Source organism: Argiope bruennichi, chromosome 5 (genome assembly GCF_947563725.1).
Source record: "Argiope bruennichi chromosome 5, qqArgBrue1.1, whole genome shotgun sequence".
Classification (NCBI taxonomy): domain Eukaryota; kingdom Metazoa; phylum Arthropoda; class Arachnida; order Araneae; family Araneidae; genus Argiope; species Argiope bruennichi.
The window spans coordinates 87,772,384-87,787,767 of record NC_079155.1 but is presented as its reverse complement, the minus strand read 5'-3'; the positions used below and the strand labels follow the sequence as shown (position 1 = coordinate 87,787,767).

At 25.8% G+C, this 15,384-nt stretch overlaps 2 protein-coding genes across 4 annotated transcripts in view; both read left to right on the top strand.

Moving 5' to 3' along the window:
- The window catches only part of LOC129968681 (trimethylguanosine synthase-like), a 28,432-nt gene extending 23,713 nt beyond the window's left edge, over nt 1-4,719 (top strand). For all 3 annotated transcript variants that reach the window (XM_056082818.1, XM_056082819.1, XM_056082817.1), the window contains 4 exons: nt 1,074-1,205; nt 2,514-2,731; nt 3,203-3,277; nt 4,415-4,719. In XM_056082818.1, the coding sequence (XP_055938793.1) occupies nt 1,074-1,205; nt 2,514-2,731; nt 3,203-3,277; nt 4,415-4,534 (545 nt within the window). In that variant the 3' untranslated portion in view covers nt 4,535-4,719. The remainder of the gene's footprint in view (nt 1-1,073; nt 1,206-2,513; nt 2,732-3,202; nt 3,278-4,414) is intronic.
- Nucleotides 4,720-9,266: 4,547 nt separating this feature from the next.
- On the top strand, nt 9,267-13,864 carry LOC129969584 (nucleoside diphosphate kinase 6-like). Its single transcript, XM_056084218.1, has 6 exons — nt 9,267-9,654; nt 10,937-11,039; nt 11,217-11,256; nt 11,933-12,016; nt 12,936-13,012; nt 13,102-13,864. Exons 1-6 carry the CDS (start codon nt 9,574-9,576, stop codon nt 13,263-13,265), a joined length of 549 nt encoding a protein of 182 aa, XP_055940193.1. The 5' UTR covers nt 9,267-9,573; the 3' UTR covers nt 13,266-13,864.
- The last annotated feature ends 1,520 nt before the right edge of the window (nt 13,865-15,384 follow it).

The window sequence follows — 15,384 nt, the reverse complement described above, 5'->3', positions numbered from 1 at the left end:
AATATTGTAATCAGATTATTCTGGCATTTTTTGCAGATCTCCTTTATTTAACAGCTTCCATATTGGATTTTCAACCGCTCTTTCCATGAGGAAAGAGAAGAGGATACACCATATGATTTGAACATTGGCAGTGAAATCTTTTAGCAATTATCAGCAATGGAAAAAAAATACTAATATCATGTTTTTCTGACTGACCATTACTATTTCTAATAAAAATTACAGTTATTTTATTCTTTACTATTCAAGTATTTTATCTTCTCATCAGTGAATCCTCATGAAAATCATTTTCACGTCTTTTCAAGGATTCTTCAGAAAAATTTAATATATTTTTGAGTAACATTCTGCAAATAAATTTATACATCAAGAAAGATAATCTTCCCATAGCTTCATGATTGCAACCAACATTCTTTGATATCCAGATAGTATTCGTTTCACTGATCTCAAATGTATATAGCTAATCATAGCCATTATCTGTCAATAATACCTGAAAGCACACCATGCCAGCATAACAGCATTTGGTTGATATTCAATTCTTTTTCCAAAAACAGACCTCATAATTTCTATCAATGTTCCAATATGAATAATTTCAACATCAATAATTTCAACATCAATATGCTGACTATTCACATGTATGCAAATGTGTTGAGCATCTTGAAACTATCTACTCCTTCTTCCTGAAAACCTTTTGAAACTTTTTCTGTTTCCATTGCTCATTGTATTCATTCTTCCTCCTTTATCAATGGTTTAATAATATTTTACAGGATGGCCAAGATTCATGTATTAATAATAATGGTGATCCGTTAAAATAATGCTTATATCAAAATTCGTATATATGTGTTTTTTGAAAGAGAAGTCACATAATCAAGCATTTAGATGTTGCCAAATTTTATAGCTAAATAGCATGTTTTTTGAGAGCTCCATAAAAGAATTATACACATTTTGTTAGACAGACTTAATTGTAAGTTTTATTATTATTTTACAAGTTGTATGACAGAAGTACTAATGAATTGTTTTATTCATTTTTAGTGAAACTGTTTTGCTCAATATTAAGGATCTTTGTTTCTTTCATTTAGAATCGTGGTTTTCAGTAACTCCTGAGAAGATTGCATACCATATTGCTGAAAGATGTGCATGTGATATTATAGTAGATGCATTTTGTGGAGCTGGTGGGAATGCTATTCAGTTTGCATTTACTTGCCATCATGGTAATTTTTATAGAATTTTTATACAAAAAAAAAAAAGTCTTAACATTTTTCAGGGTCTTCTTTGTGTGATTTTTTTAAAAGACTATTTTATTTAAAAGATTTTTTTTGTCTTGAAAATGGCAGCATTTATTATGTATATATTTTAGTTCTAACAAAAAAATTTCTCAGAAAATTTAACTGCATAATGTAATGTCCTTTTTCCTTAGTATGTCTGTATCATGCATATGAAAAAATATGATTATATTAATGATATCTATAAAGAATTTTTTTTCTGAACTTAGGCTAATTAGAATTAGAAAAAGAAAAAAAAAATGGGAACATAAATTCAAAGAAATACAGAACGTTCTGATATGTCAAATGCACCCTAAGGGTTAATCTGCTTAGTGTATTAATTCCTAGCAGCAATTGAATGTTAACTTTCTTCTCCTTCTCTTTGTATAATATTACATTTTTAAATTTTTCTTTTATATGTGAAACATTGCTCATCAAAAAGTGGCAAGTGTTTGTGGTAGAATAATAAAAGTTTTAAAAAATTGTAAAGCTCTTAACTGTGAGATTATTTTGTTTTGATCTTTAAAAGAATTGCTCTTTGTTTTTATATAAGATTTTGAGCAATTTGTAATACTTTAAATTAATATTGTGTCAATTTGAATTATTTCTAATTAAAAAATTGTTATAATTCTTTTTTAAATTCTTTCTGTTTGTAAAAAGTTTTAGTTCTTTCTTTATGGTTAATATAAAAATTTACTCGGAATGTTGAAAAAATTGTTTGTAGCTTGTGTTTTGCTTGTAGCATTGTTTTGTGTTTTAATATTTATAATGTGTTCAGAATGCTCATTCTAAAGGCTAAACTTCTTTTTCAAAAAGAAAGCAAATACTAGTGTGGGCTTCTTCTTTTTTTTTTTTATGGTGCATTTTGTTTACAGTGTATGAAATACAATCATAACACTTTTTGGCAGTAGAATGTTAAGTTTTGTATTTCTGTATTATTATTATCTAATTCTAGAAATTCTCGATTTAAGTTGAAAGTAATCTAATAAGTTAATAATTGATACCACTAAAAAAAAATTTTTTTTCTATGTCAATTTGATTTTAAAATCAGTAATCTTCCAAGCTTCTTAAAAAAAACAAAGAAGAAGGAAAAATTTTACATATTGCTTAATAGAGGATACAATATTGAATTTACAGCTTATTTGTAACTATTCATTCATTTCAAAGTTGTGCCTTTGAATGTTACAAATGTTATGTGAATATTTGTATTGCCCATTTTTTTGTATGTCTTTTAACAGTTATATTCTACTTTATTAGTTATTGCCATAGACATTGACCCTAAGAAAATTGAATTAGCTAAGAATAATGCAAGAGTTTATGGTATTCAGAATCGTATCGATTTCATTGTTGGAGATTTCTTCAGTATTGCACCCAAACTAAAGGCAGATGTTGTTTTCTTGAGTCCACCATGGGGTGGTCCTGGTTATTTGCAGGATTCAGAGTATGACATCAGCAAAATAGAGCCAGACATATATCCTTTTTTTATATTCGTTAATATCTACCTAATATGCAGTATATGATATTGTTCCTTTGTTAGTTTTTAAGAATAAGTAAAAAATGCAAATTTGTAGTTTTTCGGATAATTACAAATTAAACCATTGAAAATTTAGTGCAAGTACATAAGATTTCTTTTGTATCATAATAATTTTTTGCCTATAGATAATAATATATTGATTTTATAATTTTAAATCATTGGAAAGGAATCTTAGAAAATGTCAATTGTTTGCGTTTCAATAGCATTAAAATAAATATTTGTTCAGTACAGACATTGAAAGTAGTATTTGATTTTTTTTCAAGAAAATTATAGTTGTTGATTTAATATTTCAAGACAATTTATTATTACACTTGTTTATATTGGTTTTAATGAAATAAAACTATCTTAAATGAAATTCACTATGTTTGTATTTTCATTAAAATTTGTTGTTTTCTTTAACTTGCTTACATATAAAACCTTTGAAGCAGCTAAGCAGATTACAAATAATGTTGCTTTGTTTGTGCCAAGGAATACAGTCATAAACCAGGTAAAAAAAAAATAATAATAATTCTGAAGAATGCTTCTAAAATTCCCTGAACACTTCTTTCTCATTCTTATCTTTAGTTTGTATATGTGTATGTTGTTTGATAATTTGTGATCATTTGTTTATTCCTGCAATATCTTAGCTATAAGTCAGTTTGTATGTCTAAATTTCCTCCTCCCAAGGTGTAAATTTGTGAACATCCATGCAATAATATATATATATATATATATATATATATATATATATATACTTTGCTTATAATATCAATATCTCTGTAATGGTCAATATCTAAGATGTTGACTAAAGAATAGGTAATAGCAGATATGTGATCTAAATCAGACAATAAAAAAAATCTTTTTTCTATGAAAGTACTCTTCCCCGCTTTTGATCAATACAATTGGTCTGTCTTTTTTGTATCATTTGTTTCCATTATAAATACTTTATAGATGACATTCAGCTAATTTATGACAAATCTAATTGATATGGTTTTCTTTCATCTCCTTGTCACCATCTGGTATTTGTATCCTTTATGCCAATTTTTTTATATGCAATTATCCGGTTTCTTTTTATTGGTATATATATATATAATATCCTCATTTTCAGTAATTTTGACTCGTCAGACACAATTTCAATAGTCACTTAGTCCACTTGCGTACTTAATTTATACTGTAGTGAGATTTGCATTCCTGTTATAAATTTTCATTCATTAACCAATATCTCTCTTTCTTATATCTGACAATTATGTCACCTTATATTTTCACTTTACCACATGTGTTACTTTTATGCCACTCATTTACTTTATTACTTTACTACCTCCTCGATATGTGAGTACTTTTTTAGTATCATGTTCATTAACTGTTATTAATTTTTTTTTTAAATTTTTAATTTTGTTTCTAAAATTATATATTAATTTTGTGTTGATTTTCTCACAGTGAAATGGTAAGTTATCATTTAGGTCAACAAGATGAATTCTATTTGTTGAAATATGTTTTTATTTTTTAAAGATAAAATTGGTTTACTATTAAACTATTTACTATTTTTTTGTTGTTGATTTTAATATATTAGCATTAAGGCAATGAAAATTATCTGTTTATATTAAGTATTTACTTTTAATTCTCTGTTTTCATTTTTCCCCCTTAGTTGGTTCAATTGGCAGGAGAAGGAAATCATGTGGAAATAGAACAAAATGCTCTTAACAAGAAAGTTAAGACAATCACTGCCTATTATGGAGACTTAGTTATAACCAAATCTGAGTCTTAAATTTTTTGGAGGCTGATTTCATTATCAAAGAAATGTATCACAGAAACATTGTAAAATTTCTTTTATAGAAATTCTAGCATTACCATCTTTTAAATATCTATTTGTTTTAATTGTGTTAATAGATTCGTGTACAAAGTATCTTTCATTTTCTTTGTAAAAATGTGAATAAATCAATTTTTATATCATTGTTTTGTTTTATTTGTTGTCCATTGCTCCTTGGGTTATATATACTAATCACATTTTTTTTAATTTACTGTTTAGTACCATGTAGATTGTTTACTTTATTTATTTTGAAAATTGGTTTAATATGTAAGAATACATTAATGTACAACATCATGTATGTGTTAAGTAAGGATTTTCTGTTCATAAATTTTTAAAATCATTTAAAAGAATATAATTGCATATTGTTTATGATAGCTGACTAGCTTTAGGACCAGAAATTTAAGATTTGACACCCAGCAATGTAGGCCCACAATTATTAAATGTAAAATTATTTATTACTTTTTAAAAATATGAAGTATTATAGATCTAAAACATTTCACAGGTCGTCATAATAATTTGTTTCATATTAGTGGCTTAAAGCTTTTTAATATACTTTTATCTCTGTACAAACTAATTTTCATTTTTCTCCCTATTGTATTTTACTTTTTGGAATCTTATATTTGGGAATAGATATTTAATATCTGATTATTTTCTGTACAGATTACCTTAAGTTCATTTCATTCAAATTGTTTAATTATTTTGCCTTTTATAAATGTAGGACACAAATTAAAATGGAGCAAATGTTCCATCATATTTCATGGATTAGATTTGAAAATCAATCCAAAATTATTCATTCGTAATTCTACTTTTTTCTTTTTTATTCTACTCTGTATTTATTAATTATTGTTAGGTACAACATTGGGAAATTTCTGATGTTTGAATTTCAGATACTTTAAAGTTATCTCAGTGTAATTTTAATAATTTTACAACAGAAGTAACATCTACAGATTTCCACTTCTATATGAACTCATCAAGTTTACTTATGTGACTAGCAATTGCAAATCTATTCTTCCTGATTTGTGAATAATTAAGATGTTTGTATAAAATTAACTGTTTTGAAATCACATATACTGATTCCATATAGTTGCTTTTTTCAAGAAATTGTGAGTATGATTTATTTAAAATTGAATTTTTCATAGTGAATTTTTTTTTAATGTTAATTTGAAGAATTTGAATAGTTAACTTTATTTTTGTAGTTTCAGATGTCAATATTTAACTAAAAATTTTATATAAGTAAATTAAGACTTATCAAGATTAACATATAACAGTTATATACTTCATTATATAGCTTGCAAATTTTAGAAATTGATTTATAATAGAATTAATTTCAAATTAGTATGTAAATAATTGACCTAGAATTTAAATGTTGGATGCTTACTGCATTTAAAATCAATCTAATGAAGAATTCATACCGATTGATTGTATGGTTTAGTGGCACAAGTACCTAATTGATGGTAATTCAGTAGATTATTACAATTTTTTGTCAAATTTTTTCTCATGTTAGTCATTTATGAATAAAACTTTAGCTAAAATAAAAATTTCAATCATGTATATGAAGTTATTTCATCATTCTAGACTTTATAAAGAAACTTGAAACTTAAATAAAAGATGTCATGTTTGCATTAAATTATGCTGAATATTTATGGAGGTATTTACATCTCCTGTATTGTCATTAGTGTTTGTGTATGAAAGATTGAGGGTGGAAGGAAAAAGATTTTGAAATTTCACTGAACATTTATGAGTACTATATTTTACAAAATAATATAGCATTTAAAGATCGATTTTATTCATTACAAATTAGAATAAATGAATTTACATTAGTGTTTAATATAAGGTGGCTTTAACAGTATTCACATTTTGAATAACTCTTTCTTATATGTGAACAATAATGATGTGTTAACTGATATTCAATTGTTATATTTTACGTATGAATAATTAAATCATAATTCAAATTAATATTAATGTAAAATCTTGAAAGCTATAGGAATTTTCACAATTCTAATTAATTTTTATAGCATTAATTTACATTAAATATACTTTTTCAAAAATAATGCTTCATGCATTTGCCCCAATTGCAGCTACATGACAATTGATAACTCTTATTTGACAATGAAATACCTTGAGAATTTATCAGGTGTTAACTGTATAAATTAGTTTCGTAACTCTAAATTAATTAGACCTGTTTGCTTTAATTAAACTTGTAGAAGAATATGTTATTCAATGCTTTTAAGAGAGATTTGTGAAGGAATATTTTCTTCCAGCAAGATGGATCACCTTCAAATTACTCTATCGGCTGGATATTTTAATTAGATAGAATTTTGTTCAGGAAATGATGAGAATAAAGCGATGTATTGAACTCGTCCTTTCAGGATCTCGTACCGATGGATTTCTTTTTTTAGCTATAGATGAAACATAATACTTAAAGCTGAAGACTAGCCATGATCAAAGATTTGCGTGTATTGCAAGAGAATGGGCCCATCAATCAAACTGTTTTTACATTTCCATCAGTAAGATTTATAAGAAACGTTTGGACTATAAAAGTTAACAATTCCAAAACTTACAATACCTGACAAAATTTTGCACATTATGAAGTACTTTCATTTGCACAATTATCTGCTGCCGATTCTTTGTGTAGTTGTTTTTAAATTATAATTTTTTCAAATATTTTGCATATTTCAGATGTTTTAACTCTTTAAACGTCGTGGTTTTTGCTTCATATTAGTTATCGATTTATCGCTTCACAAACTTCTAGGATGAAAATGAATCATTCATAGATGCCATGGAAAAATCGCACAAAGCCATGAAGTACTCTATGGATTCCTGTTAAATTAGAAATACTGCATTTCATAAAAGGAGGCTGTCTTTTAATTGGATAAATGCACAAAACAGCTAAGGAGTTGATAATAATATCGTTTATTTGTTTTTATAGATTTTTTTTATAATTAATAAAATAAGCAGTTATTTTTAAATTTGAACAAAAGTTAATATTTATTTCAGCTCTACCCAGATCTCTTAACTGTTCTTTTGATTTATTTAAATGAATCTGAATCGGCATTTCCAAAATAATCCTCCGAAAAGAAGAGATCTTCAAACATATCCGATGAAAGTTACTTTTTCTCGCATACATTATCCTAAACTAATCTTTTTTAATATGGAGTTTCCCTTGATGAGAATAGCAGAAAAGTATCGTTTTCGTTATACATATAAATTAAAATTTAGTTACGACATATAAAATTAACCTGAATAAGTTCCACCGTATTTCAAACTGACATTTTTTGCGATGTGTTTTCTAAATATGGCAGTACACTTGAAAGAATCTGTTATCTGAGAGGAATCAACTCTCACGAATAGAATCACCATCATGATAACAGCTTTTGCAGGCTAATCGTAACTTTTCCCCCCTATCAAATGTTATCGACTTTGTCTTCTTTCAAGGACGCAGTTATTTGAATCAAAGTAAAAATAAGGCTTTATCTCAAGTAGGAACGATTGATGATAGAATGACAACTGCAAGCAACAATTTTTATTCAATGTTACTTGCTTTTTACTTTAACCCGATTTTTATTATATAATTTCATGCATTAGTGACAATCGAAAAATGATTTAGATTAGCTTGAATGAAAAGTTTTTTTTTTATGCTAATAATGTAAATACCATTGCAGTGTAATATTCTAATAGTTTCTAGTCCGATTGTAAATTAACCTATTTCAAATTATGAGTTTATATCTTTAAAATAGATTCCCTTGTTTATTGCTTTATCATAACTTTAATTTGCAAAATTTATGTAAAAGAAATTTTTTGGATTAAAAAATCATGTAGGAGAGAAAAAAAAATACACTATGAAACCATTTCTGAAATTTTTCAGGAGGCCAGAGGAATGCAGGTGTAAGCAGCGGAAAACGTAAAAAGTGAGAAACAGCTTAAATTAATTTCTTTTAAAATTTATTCTGAATCAACCAATAAAAAGTGTAAACTAAGAGAAAATGTAAAAGCTTGGTAGTAATATATGTGGACAAAAATTAGCAGGAATATTCTCTCCTCGAGCATACTTTTTTGTAAGCATAAGCAATATTTCACTCTTTGGGTTTAGTTTCATTCTATCATGAAGAAAATAAAATACAGATCTTGAGGTACAGATAAAATATACCACATTTTCCGACTTTCTCTTTTTATACACTAAAAAGTAGTCCCCCTCCTTTTTTTTTTTGTCAAAAGCACATAAGAGTTCGTGGCATTATTCGAACTTGAGGACCTTTTTAAATAAATTTTAATTCATACATGTAGTCATAATATTAGAAAGTTAAGAATAATATTCCTACTCTAAAATTATTATAAAGTCACTAAGGAATTGGATTAGAATAAGAGATATTATGCAATTATTTAAAATATATTATTATTTCCTTAAATATGACATAAGGATAGTATGATCTCGCACAACACAGAATATTTCCCATTTCTTATTATTTGTAGAATCACAGCAGTTTCTCGTTTCATTTCTTTACACAATAAATTTTTTTAGAGTTAAGGAATAACGAAACTAGGAGTTAAGTAGAAAATAACAAACGCCGAGCCTTACGAAATTCAAATTAAGAAAGCGGTTGAAGAAGATGCGCAGTAATTAGTTTGTTTGTGTTCATTGTTTTGACATAATGCGTATTTAAATTTGGCGCTATATTTGTAAGAAAATGAAATTTAAGAATATAGTTTATCAACGAAATAATTCTGTTAATTTTTCTTTTATAATATTTTGTCTATCTTTTCCTACTTATCTTCTAAACAAATTTTTGATTGGAATGTGTGCCAGATAGATTCTTTTACAGACCTGCAGCGCCAGGTCAATGTGTTGATAAACAATTCACGATGCAACCATGTGAACAGATAATGTCTGGGAGTAGTGAATAAAACTTGTCTTCGATTCAAAAGCTCTGAAGATCGCTCTCGCAGAAAGTTGTGTGGTGTTTCGTTCTCATAATCTGCGGTAAATTTGAACTGCGAACATGTCGAAATTTTTGGCTCCGCTTCAATTGACTTTAGCTATAATAAAACCTGATGTTTGCAGAAATCCGTATACTTTACAGGTAAATATTTTTTTTTGCCGTAAACATATATATTTAAAAAATTGAACCGGTATTTTTTAATTTAATATCTGAGATTGAAATATTTTATCCGAATTAAAACCGATCGCTACATTACAAGAATAAATTTTTAACCTGTCTTTTTTATGAAATGCGCATTATTAAAACATCGTAAACTTGCTAATAAGTGGACTTTTGGTATTAATTTTAAAGTCTTGTAATTTTTGGTATCAAATTTATGCACTTTATTTTCGTACATAGTTAATCGTTCCAAATTATTGACAATATTAAAAGTTTAACGTTTTTGGAGTCTCACTAATACTTGTGAATATGAGTTTTTCTTTAATCTCAAATTAAAGTTTACCATTTTTGTTTTGATAACTTATTTTTTTGGCTTACTTTTGCAATATTGCATGTTTGTATGTTAACACATACACTTTGCAATGTCAGCAGTTGATCTTGTTTCTTAAATTTAATTTTGTTAAAATTGATTATTACTTTTTTAGATTTCTTTTCCATTAACATTTTTCCATTGCAGACACTGACACACTTCCATTTTTTTAAAATTATAATACATTTTGAAAGGAAATAAGCTAAATTTTAATTAAATCAGTGTATTTTCAGTCTGAAATATTTATATAATGTGCATCATGTTGATTAAATATTTTAAATTTATCAAAATATAACAGTTTAGAAGATAATGAATGGCCTTTCATTTCTTACTTGTTTTATTCAGCTCTGCAAAATTTACATTAAATTAAACAATTAATCTTGCAGAGTTATAAACAATATATCATTAAAATAATAACTTAAAGGCATGTGAGAAATTATGGGATGTATATATATATATATTTTTCTTTATTTCATAAAGTTAAACTTTCTTAAAGCTAATAAATTATTCAGGAAATGAAATTTCAAATGGAATTGATCTGCACATATATCAATCTACAACCTGTTATAATTATTTGTATTTTATTATGACTCTTATGATCTGGTGCGTTTGGAAAATGCACTTTATTCACATTGTTCATATCTTTAGTTCATAAAATATTCCCAAATTATTTTAAAGCCATATTATAAACAGTAGATCAATTTACATCCTTAAAGCACGTGTTCTGAACATGTAAATCAAAATAGAAGACGTGAAATGATAAGAGTGTTATGATAATGTTCTTTTATCATTAATTTTCTTTAGTTTGTTTTCAGATGTGTAGATGATATGAATGAAGTTTTTTAGATAATTTTAGTGTGTGAATTTTTGATTTTCTTTTATTATTTTTTTTAGTTGATACGTGAAATTATTATGGAGAAGAATTTTTATTTTGTTGGCACAAAGATAACTCAGCTGAGCAAAGTTGAAGCTGAAAAGTTTTATATTGAGCATAAAAGTAATTTTATAATTTTTTTATTAATTAGTTTCTAATTAATTTATGTATAAATATTTTGTATAAAATTTTATTTATTTATTTATTTATTTATTTTTTTTTTTTACTTAGAATTATTTAAAAATTAGATTTCAAAATTTACCGTTTTGTGATTATTTATTTTATGTTTTGTTTTTTCAGATAAATTTTTCTATAATCGCCTTGTTACTTTTATGTCAAGGTAAATATGCTTTTATTGATAATTCATATATTTCAATATCATTTTTTTAAATGTTAAAAATCTTAATTTTTCACATAACAATTTTTCTGTGAGATTGTTTTGTATGATTTGTAATAATTTATTAATTTGTTTGATTTGAATGAAGATTTAGATTTGAAAAGTTTTGATTAAAAAAATTACATATTTTCTGGTTTCTTGTATTAAAATTAATGGTTTTGAAAGTTTTGTTAATTACTTGGTATATTTATTTAATTAACTGTTTTAAAAATTTCATAATGTACCTTTAAAACTTTAAAGTGTTGTATTTTAGATGCAAAACCTGCAGATTAATTTAAATAGACTGGTCTGGCACACCGAAATAAAATGTAAATAAGAAATAGAGTAATAATTAATAGAGTAATCAATAAATTTACATATGATTTGTTTCTTAATATCCTTTAAAAATATAAAGGAAATATATTTTTTTTAAACTAAGAAGTTCCATAGAAAATTTTATTAATATTAGATTTTTTAGTGCTTTACTTTTAAAGTACATCAGATTTTGGGGGGAGGGGCATAAATAAATTTATTTTTTTCAGGTTTTGGAAGTTTTTGTATTTCTGAAATATTTAATAGTCATCTTATTATTACTATTTTTTCTAGTTCTTATGATTTAAATTTTGTTTTTATTTTTCAGTGGCCTTATGTCTGCCCATATTTTAGCAAAAGAAAATGCTATCAAAGACTGGAGGGCTTTAATGGGACCTACACATGTTTTTAAGTAAGCAGTTTCATTTTAAAAATGTGATCTAAAAAAGTAATCATTGATTTACCTAAAAGTTTAGTTTTTTTTTTCTAAGACAAGGAATGCATTAACAAGTCTTTCATTATGTAAATATTACTCTTTAAATAAGAAAGTTTTCAGAATTTAAAATAAGCCTTTAGTTTTAGTTTATAAAAGAATTTTGCAGTATATTAAAACATGGCTTCTCAAATTATGGTTTATAAACTCAAATGGGATTGTGCTGAAAAAAATAGAATTGGTAAATTTATATCAACATCTTTTTCGGATTGAGTAAGAAAAGAATGTTGATACTAAATAATTACTTTCCACTTAATTACATTTTAATATTGGTTATTATCTACTTTCTTTATTTTCCAATTAGAGCAAAATTGTCTGGATAAAAACAGAATTGAATTCTTGGAAGTTTTTTCTCTGAGAAAAGGGGATTGTAAATAGAAAAGGTTTTAATGGAAGAAAGTTAATTTCTTGTTGTCAAAATGGCTCTATCGTGTTATTAATTCTATTTATTTCAAAACTGTGTGGCATTAATTTTAACTATTTAACGAATCCTGAATTTTGGTTTTAATTATATAGTCAGAAAAATGCATGGAATAGGCCTCCAATTTATAAGTTCAGCTCATGTTTCGGTAATGTGGAAAAGGTTTGGAAGTTCGTTATTCTCTTACAAATATGTTATTCTCTCTCTCTCTATCTCTTTGATAAGACTTTAATAGCTATATTTTTACCCTCACATTAGAAATTTTGCAGTCAGAGAAATGATTGTCATGCTGTGTATGGGTTGCTTATCTAATTTCTGATGCTTTTATGTAACAAATATTTAAATTTTTAAAATTTCAAGAAAATGATCAAATTATGTGAATTAATTTGTTTTTAATGGTATTTTATCTTTTTTTAGGGCTCAGTATGAAGCTCCTGATTCAATACGGGCAAAATTTGGTCTCACTGATACTAGGAATGCTGTGCATGGCTCGGGTAAATATTGTTTAATGAAACATAGTAGCATTTCAACTGACAAATTTGGCAAATTCATTGCAGTTTATAACATTTATGTTATATTTCAGATTCACCTGATACAGCTAGAAGAGAAATTGCATTCTTCTTTCCTGAATTCTCTCTTGAAGAGTTTTACAAGTATCACGAAGAAGCTTTTAGAAATAATGAAGTAATCTTTGATCCTGAACGCTGGGTACATAGAATTAGAGATACAAAAGCACAGAAAATTTAGATTTGTTTTTTGAGTAAAGAGAATGCAAGTTCAGTGATACTGGACTACATTTTCTAATTTTTCTTGTAAATATTTCATTTATTTTTGTATAATATGCATAATACCTTTTCCTTAAGTTATTTTTCAGAACTTGACTATTCATAGTGATTTAGTCATTGGCAAGCTATTTCATATACTTGAGGAATTGTCTCATCATGTCTATTTACTGTTTTGTTTTTTATTTAAGTAAAAAGCTTTTGCCAGCAAATTTGCTTTAAAAATATTTTAGATTTAAAATTCATCATAATCAATTTGTTATTTTACTTAATTTTAAATGGTAATATTTATTTGAAAATATTTCTTATTGCACAATTATATTGATGCAGAAGACCTTATCGTATCAAAATGGACAATAATAATGATAGAATTTTATGTGTATTAAAATCTTCAAGATTGTTCGATTTATATATTTTTCTGAGGCTTCGTTTTTGTATTATATTTGTTTTAAATGTCCTTTTGTCTTGAAAAATGTCTTGACAAGATTTTATGTTCCTTTTAGGACACAAATTTGTATATTATCTCTATTTTGTTATTTTGCCAAATAAAGTTTTTAAAGTTTATAGTTGTTATAGTTCTTTATTACTCTATATTTGGTTGATATTTCACAAAAACAATAATTCATGCATCTTAAATTAACTTTATTAGATTTTTTTTTGTGAGCAAATTGTTGAGAGATTCTTGATTATTATCTGCAAATTAAGCAAATCCTTATCCCAGTGAACTACACTGTATAATAGTTTGAGTGAATTGATTCATTTGCTAGAAAATATACTGCATTCCATATTTACCTTACTAATATTTACTATAATTTAGAAAATAAATTGGTAAAATGTATAATCAAATAAAGTTTGTTGTAATAAGCTTTGATAGGTTTCCTACCATTTCCTACCATATATATCTTTCTAATTTGGAGCACTTCTCTCTCAAAAGTCTTTCGTGAAGATATTTTTTTTCATATTCCTTCTTACGATTAGAAATGACAAGTTTCCTTTCATGTATGTCTCAAATTGGGCCAGTTTCTTTTAAAAAACCTTCTTGTAAGTACAGATATGTAGAGAAATAAGATGTCAATTGACTTGATTTGCTTATCCTTAGTTGTATTAGAAACATCAATATACTTTATTTATAAATGAGTTTTTAAACCCTTTTATCAGGTATAATACATGTAAATTAGAAATTATAATTTTTCACTACACTCATAGGTTCTTTTAAATAAGTTTTTAAAAGCTGAAAATGTTAAATTTATTTGAGGATATCCATAATTGATTTTTTTTTTTTTTTCAAAATTGATTTGAAATTCCCTACTTATTTATGAGATTTAACGAATGAAAAGCAAAAATAGCCTTTGATTTTATTCTGTAATGGCAAAAAAAATGGAAATAGTTTCGATTTCATTTCCATAATGCACTTAACTGTGGAATAGAAAAATAGAGGGTAAAAGAGAACTTAATTTTTTTACATTTATATTTTCTATATTATATCTTTCTGAATGCTTAAGTATTCTTCAATTTTCATTCCATTCAGTAATCACTTCTTGAACTATCAGAACTGATCTTCAAACTGTATTACTTCCTTTTTTATTTTTCAAGAGGAAGTGTATACCTGAAAAAAGTGCAAATAGAAATATGAATTCTCAATTTAATAAAAATTAAATTACTAATATTTTTTAATTAATTTTAAATTTTTCTTGTGGGATCAATAAAAAGTGTTGTAAAAGTCGGGAAATTGTTAAAAGTAGGGTAATTACAAGTTAACAGCATCCTTCCACAACATTTTCACCTGGAGCTTTCATGGATTGTTCATTTTGCAATCCAAATAAAGTCTAGATTTTTATCATTGTACTACAAAATTTAGGCATCATTTCTTAAAATTATTTTTCTAGATAAAATATGAGAGATTATTGTTGCGTAAAAGTCTATTATCATATAATATTTTAGGAATTTCTCTTGAATGGTAATTTATTTTAATTTCATCTAGTGCATTTTTTTATATCTTGACCCTCTGCATTCCAAAGGCGTTTTTTAACAATATTCTAGCCGGTACATCAATTTTCTTGACATCAATAGTTTAAAAAAATTAA